A 15,687-nucleotide genomic window follows, 5' to 3' on the forward strand; every position below is an offset into this window, starting at 1 on the left:
CTTCAGCTAGTATCTTTGCATTAGTATCACACACATTCCTTAAATATTAAAAGGCATATTAAGTAGAGATATATCTTTAAACAAGATGTCACATTTTTATTTTTTATCTGTGATACACTAAACTACTTCTAATGTCACAAGACCACATAACATGAACTGAATTCCAAGTAAATACTTTCACTTTGCTAATAAACTTAGTATTGTATCACAGGATGTATCTCCTCATACATGAAAAGGGAAGATACTTGTTAAATCATACTTTTCTATTACAATGCCCAGTTGAATGGCTTCTGTTCTCCTGAGCTAAACCATAATGCAGGAAACATGACTTGCTCACCATGTGTCTCTAGTGCCTAGCACAGTACCAAGCACATGATAACGATTTTTAAAGATAAGAGCTACTCTTTACTGAGGGCCTATGCTAAGCGCTAGTTTATATGTTAGAACATTTACTCTTCATAATCACCTTGGGTGGTAAGTCTCCATTTTATAGATGGGAAAGCTAAAGCTCAGTTTGGTTGAGTAACTTTGCCAAAAGTCTCATAATAACTTTTGTCAACCTAGGCAGCCAGCTATCAAGAAACCATGTTCTTATCCACTGCAATATATATCATTTCTTGAATGAATATATGTATTATCTCCAGTTACAGAGAATTTATCCTGAAAAGGACTTTTTATTGCATACATGCTACCCTGATTCTTCTTTTACACCTGTCTCAATCAGTTGTCCATCTCCTGATGGCATTGATATATCTGTATGGCCTTCAGGGATCACTGTTTCTGTCACACCACCCCCAACTAATAAAGCAATAAGACTCCAACCTGGACTTCCAGCCTCTGGTCTGGTTCCTCCAGGTTTGGGCAAAAGTCTGCACCCAGCACTCTGCCAGCACATGCCACTGGAACCTAGGGGAATATGGCCAAGTTAGATGCTGGGTGTGGAGGCTGCTAAGAACTACATAAATACACATCTGATCCAGACAGAAGCAGATATGAAACAGGCCATCATGGCTTCATTGGATTTTGACACTCAGGATGCCAAATATATTATATCATATAACCAAGTTTATTAATTATCAGAAGGCAAATTCTAAAAAGAAAAGATCCACAAAACTTTTATTCCCCATTGTATCCACAGCATGTAGCACAAAGTAGGCATTTAATGAATATGTCTGGATGGGAGGAGGAGAGAAGGTAAAGTACAGGAGAAAAAGAAACATAAACATAGAATCTCTGCTTGATATTGGTGACATTTTTCCCCTCTTAATTTTCTTATGTGAGAATGAAAAACATTGTATTCTCTAATGCCTAAAGTTCCTTTCCACTGTTAAAATATCTGTTCAAGTTTATTTTTCCTATTCATGTATATAGGTTAGCACAGACTTTATCAATATTTATTTACTATCTCTAAATTTTAATAGGCTTATTTTGTCTGTTCCAGTAATGAAAATGATAACAAAACAGCTATAATTTAGAATGTTCCCTATACCTAAAATTTTACACTGAAAGCCACTAAGATTCTTTTTCAAAATTAAATTATCTTAGTCGATCTCTTCCCAAAATATTGCCTCTACTGTCACCTGCTTACTTCATTTTAGATTTTTTTTTAAAGACTAAAGGACTTAGATTCCATCTAAACCTGCTTTCTGCTTTTTTAAAAAAGTTCTTTGAATCACTACTATTTCCAAACACATACTATCTTTGTTAATCATACAACTATCTTTATCATAATCCATCAATCAGTTTCAACCCACCTGTCTTCTTTCCCTATCAAAGCCCACCTTTGCTGTTCTGTGCTTTAACTCCACTTAGGATCATCTGTGCCAGTCAATTTTCTTTGCTGAGATCAGTTTTCAGCCAAGTGTGTGCTGCCTTAGAAGATATTTCCCTCTTTCTTTCCACCCACGAATCAGTTCACTTCTCTAAATTAAAAAAATTTTTCAATAAAGTCCACTTTGCAAGTTTACCAGAGAGCATTACCAATATTTTTTAAAAAAGCACTCAGTCAAGACCCCTGGGTGGCTCAGCGGTTGAGCGTCTGCCTTTGGCTCAGGGCATGATCCCTGTTGGGGATCTGGCAGGGAGCCTGCTTCTCCCTCTGTCTATGTCTCTTTCTCTCTGTCTTTCATGAATAAATAAATAAAATCTTAAAAAAAAAAAAAAAGCACTCAGTCTTTTTTGGGACCACCGCTCCTATTTTTTTAAGTTTTGCATTCTTTCTTCTAGCTTATGTCCATAAAGTGACATGGATAGATTATCATCTGTCTTTGAACTTACCCACTCTTCACCTACAAATTTCACAGTGGGGCCCAAGAGGGGAAGTAAGAGAGGTCACATTTACTGAGCACCTGCAATGTGCCAGTCACCATGTGGGCACCTTAAGTGTGGATTTTTCCTTTCATCAGTCTTATGGAATATGAGCATTTCCATTTGACAAATGAAAAAAACCCAAGGCTTTAAGTAGGTAAGTAACGAGCTCACGTTAACATACGAGAAAGTTACAATGCTCAAACTTAAGAAATGAGAAGATGGATAATATATTTCAAAGAAGTTAATTAAAAACATGCAATAGTTGCATTTAGTGGCTTCCACTCTAGATGCATTTGTTGATGTTTCATATGAAAGAAATTACAAAAAAGACAAAGGAAGTGGAGAAAATATGTTATCAAGACTTACTACTTGCTCTGTGGTCTTAGACAACATAATGTGAACCTATCCTCTACCTTGAGGAAGGAGAAAGACATGGAGTACAGAGAAGAGATACTGTGCACTGGTGTCGTGGCACACATAGACTGGTGCTGATGCCACCCTTCAGTTGACATATGGAGGGGCACTAATGAGATCTGAAACAGTAATTCTCCCTACAGTGCAACAGAAAAACTAGGGAAAAAAATATTCTTGGAATATTCCACATCAAAGCAATCCCTGCTAGCTTCCAAAAGACCGCAATAAATGAGACTACTTAACTGATTAAAGCACATTCATGAGCCAGAATATGTATATTGCAAATCAAGTGTAAATAATACTTTATGTACACAAAACAATTCCCACTTACCTTAATATTATTAGACTGTATCACCAATACTAAGTTTCTAGTTCTTTTATACCATCCCCCAGAATGCATTTGATAAACACTCTCAAGAGGAAAGGAGAAAGTTAGATGGCAATTACACTCAATTATAACCTCAGACACTTAGAAAGCACAGTTTCTGAAAGAAAACAAAAAGGTCTGTGAATAAGTTGGAAGGAAACAGTGCCAGGCTACTAGAATGTTTCAGCTATACAAATCATGAAAAGAACTGCACTAGTGACATGAGGTAGCACTCTCAAACTTAGAATCCTAGGGTTTCCAAAAGGAAAAAAAAATCTATCAGGATCCATATAAATAAAATCCTGTATTTTATTTTTAAATTTATTTATTTATTTATTCATGAGAGATACACAGAGAGAGGCAGAGACATAGGCAGAGGGAGAAGCATACTCCCTACTGGGAGCCTGATGCAGGACTTGATCCCAGGACTCTGGGATCATGCCCCGAGGCAAAGGCAGATGCTCAACCACTGAGTCACCCAGGCATCCCTGGACTCCTGTGTTTTAAAAAGGAAACTGAAACTTAAAATTGCACAGTTGTACTACTGGATTCACTAACGATATCCTCTCCCACATCACCTACCACACTGCGTGACAATACTGGATAAAGAAAAAAAAATAAGGGGAAACCACATATATCTGTTTCCTAATTCATCAAAATATACCAGGGAAAAAACAAATGATATATAAGTTGATAACCTAATTAGTTACAATTCTGCATACCTAGGCAATTAGGACTTTTGATTTAGAAGCCTCAATAGTGAGACAGCTAGCTAGAAGCGATCAAAAACATGACTGACAGATATAGCAAAGATAAATTGCCCAGCCCCTTATCATCACTCCAGTTTAAATTAAGATAATAAAATATGGTGTGTACCTCACCACTGTTTTTTTGGAATGTACAGTTTAAATTGATTTGAAGAGCTCCAATTTTATCTGCTTTCCTTCATGTTCGGTGTTTAGTGCCTTTTTCAACACCATACTTTATTTTTTTTTAAGATTTTATTTATTTATTCACAAGAGACACACACATACACAGAGGCAGAGAAAAAGACAGAGGGTAGAGAAGCAGGCTCCATTCAGGGAGCCTGATGTGGGACTCAATCCTGGGACTCCAGGACCATGCCCTAAGCCTTAACCGCTGAGCCACTCGGGAGTCCCCGACACCATACTTTAAAACAAAGGTCTCTACACTGATTTTCACAAAACATTTCACAGTGATATTTATCTCTGAAAAGTAATAAGACTAGGGGATTTTTTAATTTTTTATTCGTTTTTGCATCTTAGTATATTTTGCTTTCAAAGTTTTTAAGTTAAAAATAACAAAAAGTACTAAACCGATCGGCTAATATTTCTGGACAGTATGCCACGGGTTTAATCATGGGATAATAATTGTCTAGTACTCATCTAAATTTCATTCTGCTATTGCTATAATAGGAAGTAGGAGGCCTTGAAAGGGACCCTTCTAGAATCCCCAGGGCAAGTCCAAGCTGAGTGCATATCTACTCTCCAGGACATACCTCAAAGGAATCATGGTGTGTGAGAGAGCTATTTACAACTTACTTTGTGTATAATCAGCAGAAACAAAAGATATGACAACAAATATAAAAGCCTCCCTCTCTTTCCCTCTTTCTCCTCTCTCAGGGGAATTCAGCAAGGGAGGGCCAGTGGGCATTCACTTCAGTGTCAAAAGGGCTTCCAGAAAACACATTTTCTGTGGGGCAGGGAGGAAATATGGCAGGCTTCCTACACACACACACACACACACTCACACACACTCACACAAGGTCTTTGTTTACTGAGATCACACATAAAAACTGTTAGGGGCCAGACTTCTGAAAAGAACATTGAAAAAGCCCCACAACGGGAGCTACTACTCAAAATAACTGAAACTGAATGAGGCAGGAGGTGTCTATAAGGAAAGGGCCAAAGGAAGAAACAAAGAGGCACAGGAATGATAACTTCAGAATAGAAACACGTTACCAAGAAAAGGATTATAGAGTCAGGGATGCTTCTTGCAGAGTCAGGGCCCATTTGAAATTTTATTTTATTTTTAAACATTAAACATTCAGGTAGCCATTTGCCTGATAGGCACTATAAAAGTCAGAGCCTAAATAAACAAACTAACTTCCATGTCAGCTCAAGGCTCTTCAGTTAGGCTGGCCACAAGCCTGGATCAGTTCTGAAGTACATGTGTTTTGGTGACTGCAGTCTAGCAGTGCAGGGATGTGGGGAACTATCTGAACCCATGAAAAATTTGGAAAAGAGTGAAAAGACAAAATTTGTTTTAAGAAAGACAGTGGGAGAGAGAGAACCCAAAAAAAGTTCCTTCAGAGGACAGAGGACATGGCTGGGTATAAGATCTGTCACGTTCCAAGCTGGAGAAAAGTACTGATACAACTTCAGCCTAATTTCAGTTGTTAGACAATGCCAAGCAGCAAGAGGAAAAATTACTCAGATAACACAAAGAATTCAGGAAGACCATTAAGTGAAATAGATTTGGCAGTAAGCTAGTCAGGAGCTCTTGCAAGAAAGAGAAAAAAAGAAATTAATTACCCAACATGTAAAGATGAAGATGTACACTAAATATTGCTACAAAGTAAATAAATACAAAAACTGAAAAAAAAAAAAAAACATAAGAAAATAAACTGCTGCTGGATTTGCAGATAACTTATACCTTAAATTTTCAGGCTACAATTTAACTAAAGATAAAATCCTGGGCCTCACCCTTTTCAGCCACAGAACCCCATACTGAACCTCAGAAGGGACAAGTATACAGAAGCTAAAGTTCAAGAATAAAAACGCTGCTAAACAATCAGAAAGGAACTGGTGAGTCTGAATGGTATTGATCCAGTCTCCCCGATACAGAATGGCCAGAAATATGCCTGTTCTCATAGAGGCCTTAGATGAGGCATGGTTGTATCCACAGGAACAGGGCAATAATGAGAGATATATCATACGGGAACTGAGTAGGACACAGGATAGTCCTCTCTAGAGTCATCCCAGAATAAGGAACTACAGGATCAAGGTGAGAGAGGAATGAGCGGGAAGGGTCAAGGAAGTGATTCTGCTACTCAACAGGTTGACAGACACAGATGATTACTGCATCAGGGTGCAGGGTGGGCACACCACCTCACAAGAGCCAGGGACTGTTTAATTGGGGTTCACTCTCTTTCTGCCTCGGGAGCTGGTCCTCTTGGGTAAGCCAGGGCCCTCGGCTCTGTGACAGGAGCAACCTCTGCAGGTATAATTACAGGAGATTTTCACAGCCACACACAACAATACCTCATTTTTATACTGTGAAATGTGGGATAGAAGTAAAAAATCTCTTTCCTGGTAACACCCTGCAGAGCCTGATGGACCATGAATAACACTGAAATTACATAGACTCTTTCTTCTAGAGCCCTCAAAGGGCTTTACACATAGTATTTATGTGTAGGAGGAAAGGAGAAAATTTCTATCATACTCTTTTTAAACAAGGAAACTGAGGTCCATCACTATAGTCTTCCCCACATTTGATAAATTGAATGGACTTGAAATTAAGACAAAGTTCTTTCAACTACCACACTAGTGCTTTACTAGAAAGCCTTTTACCACATGAAGACTGGCTTATTTGTCCAATTCTTGTTTTACATGGGTTTTAGCACTGAAGAAAACGTGAATGAAGTTATTTGTAACTTGCCACGGATGAGCTTTATACTTGAAAAAGAGAAGTACAAAATCTGATTATTTTCAACTGGTTTACAATCATTCTTATAATTGAGTATTCTAGAAATTGAACACCTCAGACTATTGCTGACAAGCATATACATTGCCAAGCCTGACAAGTGACATGAAGTGAAATATATATTTTTTTAAAGATTTTATTTATTTATTTGAGAGAAGGAGAGGAAGAGAGCATGTGAGCATGATTAGGGAGGAGACAAAGAGGAACAAGCAGACTCCCTGCTGAGCAGGGAGCCTGACACAGGGCTCCATCCCAGGACTCAGAGTTCATAACCTGAGCCAAAGTCAGATGCCTAACTGAGCCACTCAGGTGCCCCTTAAATTTCGAGTATGCTTATATACCCATGTTAAGTTTCTTTCTGCCCTCAAGGCTCAATTCTAACTATTTTAAAGACAGGTAATATTAAAAACTCCCCTGGCTTTGGTGTTAGACCTCTATTTTAACCCCAGAGGCAGTACCTTATAAAGCTTATCAGTAAAGTACCAATTCAGAGCCTTGTTTCCTGTATCCATAAAATGGGAATAATTATATTTTTACTGTGTAAGGTTAGTTAGGCTGAAGGAGATGACACAGATAAAGCACTTAACTAAGCATGCAGTAGGGACACAGTATAGGTAAAAGATACTTCCCCAGATATCACCCCCACGCCCCTCTCAGCACACTCCCATGAGAACTAGAAGTTTGAGACAAAGAAGGAAGGGTTTTTGGGGAGTTGGTGAACGTTAGTAACAGAGGAATAATAATACAAGCCATTAGGGAAACTAGAAAATAATATCTATTCAATTAGTCTCCATCAGGGGCCAGGTCATCAACTTTCAAAAGACTTCCTAGAAAGCTGTGTTAATTAAAAAAGACCATAAAGTCTTTGTCTAAGCTCTGAGAGACTGATCATTATAGTCTTCAGTGGTGGAAGGAATGAGGTGGCACATTTCACACTGCTATTCCTGCTCCAACCAAGCCCTTCACAATTAAAACATAGGTAATTTTTCGAGTTTTCTTTCATGCTATTGGTTTGACCTATGAATTAAAAATAAGAAGCTTTGGGCACCTGGGTGGTTCAGTGCTTGAGCATCATCTGCCTTCGCCTTAGGGCATGATCCCGGGGTCCTGGGATCAAATTCCGCATCAGGCTCCCCACAGAGAACCTGCTTCTTCTTCTGCCTATGTCTCTGCCTCTCTCTCTCTCTCTCTCTCTCATGAATGAATAAATAAAAGTCTTTTAAAAAAATAAGGAGCTTCCAAGGAAGATAGGTCAATAAAAGGTGAAGAACCTCTACCCTTTGGGGACTCAAAAACAAAAACAAAAAACCCCAAAAAGCTGAACATATTAAACAGCAAACTGATAGACAAAACCAACATTCTAGGTCAGTGTTTCAAAGTGTACTCCTCAGCCAAGGCACATTATTAACATTACCTAGGAACTCATCTGAAGTGCGCTTGGCACTGAAGACCTGAGACCCAATGTGACAAAACCTAGGGGTGGAGCCCAGCCATTTGTTTATGCAAGCCTGTCAGGTAATGCTGAACAGCATTAAGGTTTGAGAATCACTAGCATAAATAAATGAGAAAATCAAAAAAGAACTGGGAAAGCAAGAGCTCTCTAGATGGTATCTTAGCTTTAGAAAATATAGGCCTCTTACCAAAGAGGGTGGGTGGGCAATGGTAAAGGAAAAAAAGCAGCACACACCAGGGCATAAATTGCAGGATGTCCCAAAATCTTACTCTGAAGAAGAGATGGAATGCCAGAGAAGGAGTCTCTTAAGAGGGAAAGCCAAAATAAGCAAGCCACTTGAGCAGTGGTCTGTCCAACGCCACAGATGCTGCAAACATCAGAAGAAAATGATTTGAGGATAGACATTAATTTCAGCATTTAAACTAAAAGTACTTTAAAATGATCCTGGTAACCTCGAACTCAGCCACTGGGTTTGTTCCATTCAGCCTGCCTTTCCACAGCGATCAAGAGTTAGGATAAAAGTAACTATCTCTAATGAGGGGAAAGAGTCTATTTCAAGTAATGATCACCAAGCCACTGAATTTTCTTTCTTTCTTTCTTTTTTTTTTTTTTTTTTTTTGAGGGGGTGGCATTTTTTTTAGAAAGGAGTTCACTTTTGGGTGCATTTTACTTGATCTTACTTCATCAGAGGCACAAAGTGGGACACACCAAAAGGGTTTCTTTTCTTCCCAAATTTAACAATACCAAAAGACAAAAATGTATGTGAGAAAGCGGAAGAGGGAATCTGAGGGATGACATAAGATAGAAGAATGTGTTATGTGCCAGAGAGCAAGAAAACAAATATTACTCCCAAAAAACTCAATGTCTCAAGTTACCCAGTTCTGGCCCTTACAAAAATGCCTGATCCTGGGAAATAATAAAGTCAAACAAACAGTTGCCCTGATTGCAGTGACTATGCCAGAAGTAATATCTCTGCTGGAAAAGATTAATATGGCCTCAGGTACCTTGCATTGATGAGCAAATGCATTGGTTTCCATCCCTATCAAGGAAAGGGAATGGAAGTATGTGAATGACACAGATGTTTACAGTCTTGAGCAGGATTAATTCTTTGGCCCTACCTTAAACCAATTATGGTTAGAAAAAAGTTTTAGTAGCCATACATAAAACCAAGAGACAAAATACAAAGAACACTTAAGCTGGATTTAATGCACAGTGGTTGTCTAGAGATAGAGATTCCTCTGGACTAGCCCTTTGCCCCAATTAACAGGACTTAAACTCACTATGAAGAGTAAGGCTAAAGGAGGCCACAAATTGTACCAACAGACCAGAGGAATTCCGACTGCTGTAAACAGGAGAGCCAGGGGAGCCTTTACCATGCTGCCAAAGTGCATAATGTAGCATGCTGAAGATCAATGAATCAACGTGGTTTTCTTTGCATGCAAAGTTTGAACACAGGTAATAAGAAAGGAAATGGGAAGGCAGATTGAGGCTTGCTGTTCCATACGGTAAAAACTTTCCCAATTCAAACATAAGTCATACTGTGTATTGTACAATACTTCTCCAAATCTGTTAAGGATCCCAGGCAAAAAGAATGTACAACATACAAAGTTGATTTCTACAGACTGTCCACCCTCTCGCTAACCACAGCCCCTATTCCATCCCAAGGACACTAATCCTAACTGGAGGAGGTCTAGGGAAAATGAAATGCTGCAGTATTCTGTACCAGAGAGATGAAAAGTAAATATAAATGCCTCCTACCAGCAGCATCTCTTTGTTACTGTGGATCTTAGGAAGTGATGAGAAGAGAAAGTAAAAGAGAGTTTCTTAAATTTTCCTTGGGAAATTTTACAAAGTATTTTTTCAAGCATATTTCACTCCTAAAATCTAGTGGCTTTAGAGGCTAAAAGATGCAGCTCAGTAGACAAAATAATGCTTTATAAATGATAAAACACATGATTTTCTTTTGGTTTGTTTTTGGTGTTAGTAGCCTTACCTGAAGATAGAGCTACATATGTCATCAACTTACCTAATGGTAAGCAATGCTGTAAAACATCATTTGCTCTCTATAGGCTTTTCTTCTGGTGATGTGAAGGTCTTCCCATATTTCACAGGCCACCCATATGAAAACAGTGCTCCCAAATCCCTCCCTATTCCTTACCTCTCCTGTGAATTTTAGTACTGTACTTTCGAGTTCCCACTAGAGCAAAAAAGCAAAGCAAACAGGTTCACTGAAATCTTACCTTTACTACAGCTCTCCCTGGACTTTGCTATCTTTTGCAATGTTACCACCTTAATCCCATTAACAAAGACTCAGAACCACAGATCATGATTAAAAGCCTTCTCCTTATTTCCCAAACCCAATAAATGGGTTTACTGAAAGCCTATCCATTCTTCCCTTCCAAGTTCTTCAACTGCCTCCTCACACACACAGATTTCCCTCCTTCCAGATCATATCTAAGAAGTACATGCTCAGACCTTTGCCATAACCCTTAAGTGATAATACCACCTTTATCATTTCATACTCACCAACCAGTGCCATATATCACCACTCCAATTGTCAAACATTCTCCTAGATGATGTTTAGAGCTCCCCACAAATTACCAATTAAAAGTTCCTTCCAGACCCAGTAGAGACCCTTCCTTCCAGTAGAGAACTACTCTACCTTGCCTTTCCAGCTTTATTTTTTCCTCCTTCTTCATGACAAATACAAGACAGTCTCATTAGACTATTGGATGTCTCTTGCATACTGATTTGGACTTTCCTAATTTGACACAGTTTACATGCTGCTCTTAATAGAATACCTTCTCCTGCATTATACTTTTGAAAATCTTTGTTTTTCCCAATGCCACTTCTACAAAGTTTTCTGATACCCCGAGGCAGCAGAGGTCTCCTCCCCAGTGTTCTACCATCCTTAGGGATCTCCCCACTATACAACTTTAGGCTGTAAATACATGTTTTTCTTTCCTTAAGGAGCTTATGTCTCTTTGTATTCCCCCGTAATCCCTACTACCCTGCTTTACACACACAGCAGATAGCCAACAAATACATGCAAAATAAATAATAAATAAATCTCTTAAAATTCATAGTGGCACCAGTAAGCCAATGCTACAAATATAGTGATTTTAACTGTGCCTTTATTCCATCAGATCCTCAACAAACACCCTTAAGGCAGGTAAGGGCCAATAATTTCTATTTTATAGAAATTCAAGATGCATGGAGGTTACTATTTATGCACAGAACATTCTTCTGAGTATAATTTAACCTGTAAAGGTTCAGTAACTCCTTCAACATCACCTTGTTGGTTTGTGGTGTGTTTCTATGGAAATGATACTTCTCTTGCTGGACTTTCCTTCCAGCTTACTTCAGGATACCTCTAAAACCTGACGCCATCAAAGCAATCTTCCAGAGATGAGAAAACGTGCAACACTTTCTCTACAATAGAGGTGTACGAGATTTCTCTCTGCCTCACAAGTTGTCAACATATGCTGAAATCTGAAGTACAGAACGAGAAAATAAATACTGGCATACTTAGCCTCTTAATTTAAAATTTACTAGACTTTGAAGTAGAAGCAAGTATGAAAAGCTCCTGTTATAAGCTCTTTAAAACATGTATTGATTGCCACATACCTGGAAAGAAAGTAATCAGCCCATTACACTGCCCTGACATAGGAACACATTTCCAAGACACTATAAAAGTGGCTTACAGACTACTGAAAATAAATTTCCATCCCCAATCAGTATCTCCTTTATTTCAAGCCAGAAGTAGGCAACTACAGCCTATGGGCCAACTGCTACCCTGCGATCTACTTTTGTAAATAAATTTTAATTGAAATATAGCTATGCTATTTCTTTATATCATCTATGATTGTGGCTACAGAGACAGAATTAAATAGTTGCTATAAAAACCACATGGCAAAAAAAAAAAAAAAAAAAAACACCACATGGCTGCCTAAAATATTTACTATCAAGACCTTTATAAAAAAGGTTTACCAACCCCTGTTTTAAAGTGTGAAAAAGGGATCCCTGGGTGGCACAGCAGTTTGGCGCCTGCCTTTGGCCCAGGGCGCGATCCTGGAGACCCGGGATCGAATCCCACATCGGGTTCCTGGTGCATGGAGCCTGCTTCTCCCTCTGCCTGTGTCTCTGCCTCTCTGTCTCTCTCTGTGTGACTATCATAAATAAATAAAATAAAATAAAATAAAATAAAGTGTGCAAAAGGGCAGCCCAGGTGGCTCAGTGGTTTAGCACCGCCTTCAGCCCAGGGCATGATCCTGGAGTCCCAGGATTGAGTCCTACGTCCGGCCCCTGCCTGGGGCCTGCTTCTCCCTCTGCCTGTATCTCTGCCTCTCTCTCTCTCATTCTGTGTGTGTGTGTGTGTGTGTGTGTATTCTCATGAATAAATAAAATCTTTAAAAAAAAATAAAGTGTGCAAAATTTTATCTCTCTCCCCAGCAACATCTCTTTCAAGAATCTTCAGAAATAAGAATATAGTGCAAACAAGAGTGTTCATGTTGAAGCTACACTTCTCTTAAAAGAACTGTCGACAACTTCAACATCCACAAACCAAGAACCTATTACATAAATTATGGTACAATGATTTACTAGGAATCCGTTAAAAATTATGATGGATATCTAGATTTACAGACATAAAAAGTATCTATAAGACAGTTTAGTAAAATTTAAAAAGCAAGTCATGTATCTATAATCATTTTATGCAACTAATTCCCATCCCTACGTTTGCATGTACAACCAAATGAAAAAAATGACTTAAAAGATGTTAATGAAATGTTTCCTTAGTGGCAGCTTTTCATACAGTTTTTACTCTCTGTAGTTTGCTTAATCAGATCTATACAAATGGATATGTATCCTTTAAACAAAAGATGTAAAAAAATAGTTTAAAGCATTAAAACTTAAAATGTAGGTACAAAGTTTACATTCTGCATTTTATAAAGCACTAAGTTTTTCAGAAAACAAAGGATATTTTTTGTTTTTGTTTGTTTAGGCAGGCTTCTGGTTTTGTTGTTGCTGTTTAAATTTTTCCTTTTTCTTTGTTTTAAAGGTAAAAAGGCTCTTTTTTTTTAAAGAATTTATTTATTTATTCATGAGAGACACACACAGAGAGAGGGGAAGAGACACAGGCAGAGGGAGAAGCAGGCTCCATGCAGGGAGCCCGACGTGGGACTCGATCCCGGGTCTCCAGGATCACGCCCTGGGCCGAAGGCAGGCGCCAAACCGCTGAGCCACCCAGGCGTCCCGGTAAAAAGGCTCTTAACCCTACTAATAACCAACATATCTAGGCCTTGGCATTCCCACTATATATGGCAACCTCAGTTTTGGATGGAAAAAGTCCCCTACAAAAGTGTGTGTGGGTTAGGAAGAAGAAGAGAGGTTAACAGAATAGTCCCCTGAATGGAAATGTATTAATTCAATCAGTGTCTTGCTTCAGGGTTACCATAAAAAGGTTCATAAAGTACCCAAAAGCCACATAAGATTTTAGAATTATGCTGCTCAGTGACTGATTCTCAGTGAAGAGTAAGAAGGGAAAGATTTTTCTCCATCTCCATTTTCCTCAATAAAAGTAAGCTTCTGCAAGATTTGCACATGTAGGGACGCCTGGGTGGCTCAGTGGGTTAAGCTTCTGCCTTTGGCTAAGATCATGATCCCAGGGTCCTGGGATCCAGTCCCCTATTGGGCTTCCCTGCTCCAGTGGGGGCCTGCTTCTCCCTCTCCCTCTGCCTGCCGCTCTCCCTGCTCATGCTCTCTCTCTGTCAAATAAAATCTTAAAAAGAAAAAAAAAAAAAAGATTGGCACATCTGTTTTTTAAACTGGTAATGCAAAAGCCCAACTGTATACATGATACGAATATTAAGACCCAAGTAGTACTGCTGATAAAGAGACACTAAGTTAACACTGCATAAGACTTGAAAACTAACCACAAGAACAACAGAAGGTGAAATTGCTAATAATAACCAACACAGCTCACCCTCTCTGTACCAGAATTCCCAGGCATGATTACTAAGTGAAGTAAAGGAGGTTCAGAAAGTTTAGAGAACTTTCCCAAAGTCACAGAAAGAAGAAAGAAATTGAAAAGCAGATACATCTGACTCCAAAGTCAGGACTCTTCCCACCATGCCAGCTAATGAAATAGAAATTACATTTCTAATTAAGTACTACATATAAATTTAACAAGCTAGAAAACTTGAAGATTCTGGTTTATAAAGATACTAGAAAATGACCATGTCAATTAATTTCTTTACCAGTAAATTATTTTAAATAGTGTTTTCTACATTATTTTCTCAGAGTTAAATGTATCCATATTCTCCATTTTTACATTTACACACATATGATATGTACATATTTTTGCAGATATGCTATATCATTATATAAAGACTTTTCCCACAGTAAAATTATTTCACTACTATGGATTAAGCAAAATCTGTGCCCTGAAAATTAATATTTGAAAAGCTGTACATTGACATTACTAATTTTTTTATATTGGCATTTAACCTACACTATTTTTCTTTTTGATATATTCTCTTTTAAAATTCTGCAGAGGGATGCCTGGGTAGCTCAGTGGTTGAGCGTCTACCTTTGGCTCAGGGTGTAATCCCAGAGTCCTGGGATAAGTCCCGTATTGGGCTCCCTGCATGGAGCCTGCTTCTCCCTCTGCCTATATGTCTCTGCCTCTCAATCTGTGTCTCTCATGAATAACTAAATAAAATCTTAAAATAAAATAAAATTATTTAGAGATTAGCTTTTCCTGTGAATTCCCCATAATTGCACCTCCAAATTCAGGATAAACAAAACCTTTGATACCCAGACGGGGAAACTGAGGCTTTGCTATGCCTCCTTTTTTGGGAGCGTCAGAGCATTAGGCTTTGTTTTTCTAATTTTTTAAATTTTTATTTATTTATGATAGGCACACAGTGAGAGAGAGAGAGGCAGAGACACAGGCAGAGGGAGAAGCAGGCTCCATGCACCGGGAGCCCGACGTGGGTTTCGATTCCGGGTCTCCAGGATCACGCCCTGGGCCAAAGGCAGGCGCCAAACCGCTGCGCCACCCAGGGATCCCAGGCTTTGTTTTTCTGATCACACAGTTCATGGATCCCTGGTGGCGGCCTTAAAGATAGGACTCAAAAAAAAAAAAAAAAAAAAGATAGGACTCTAGCTGTATCCCTTTCCATCTGGAGCACCTCTAATTTTTGTTAGTTCTACATATTGACCTCTTTATAAAATTTAATTTGAAAGAAAAAAATTCCTAGCAGATCCTACAACTATTGCTCTTTTTTTTTTTTTTTTTTTTTTTGGTAGCAGGCTTGAGTTACAGATGGATAAAGAATGAGGCAGAAGAAAAAGCAAAGACTTTGGAGTTAACTTTGCTGAATACAGATTTTAGACCTTTTTTTCCTCAACTGTA

The 15,687-nt window shown here is 38.6% G+C and overlaps 1 protein-coding gene across 25 annotated transcripts in view; it reads right to left on the reverse strand.

Moving 5' to 3' along the window:
• BNC2 (basonuclin zinc finger protein 2) overlaps positions 1–15,687 on the reverse strand; it is a 438,453-nt gene that overhangs the window by 250,594 nt on the left and 172,172 nt on the right. For 14 of the 25 annotated variants that reach the window (XM_072841450.1, XM_072841444.1, XM_072841448.1 and 11 more), the window contains one exon: positions 823–906. The exons of 9 other annotated variants lie outside the window; for them this stretch is intronic. In XM_072841450.1, coding sequence (XP_072697551.1) covers positions 823–906 — 84 coding nt within the window. Of the gene's footprint in view, positions 1–822; positions 907–1,781; positions 1,923–10,296; positions 12,072–15,687 lie in introns of those variants that run through there. 2 more of the 25 variants (XM_072841456.1, XM_072841455.1) reach the window with 2 other exon arrangements.

The sequence above is a fragment of the Canis lupus genome, chromosome 10, assembly GCF_048164855.1.
Source record: "Canis lupus baileyi chromosome 10, mCanLup2.hap1, whole genome shotgun sequence".
NCBI lineage: Eukaryota > Metazoa > Chordata > Mammalia > Carnivora > Canidae > Canis > Canis lupus.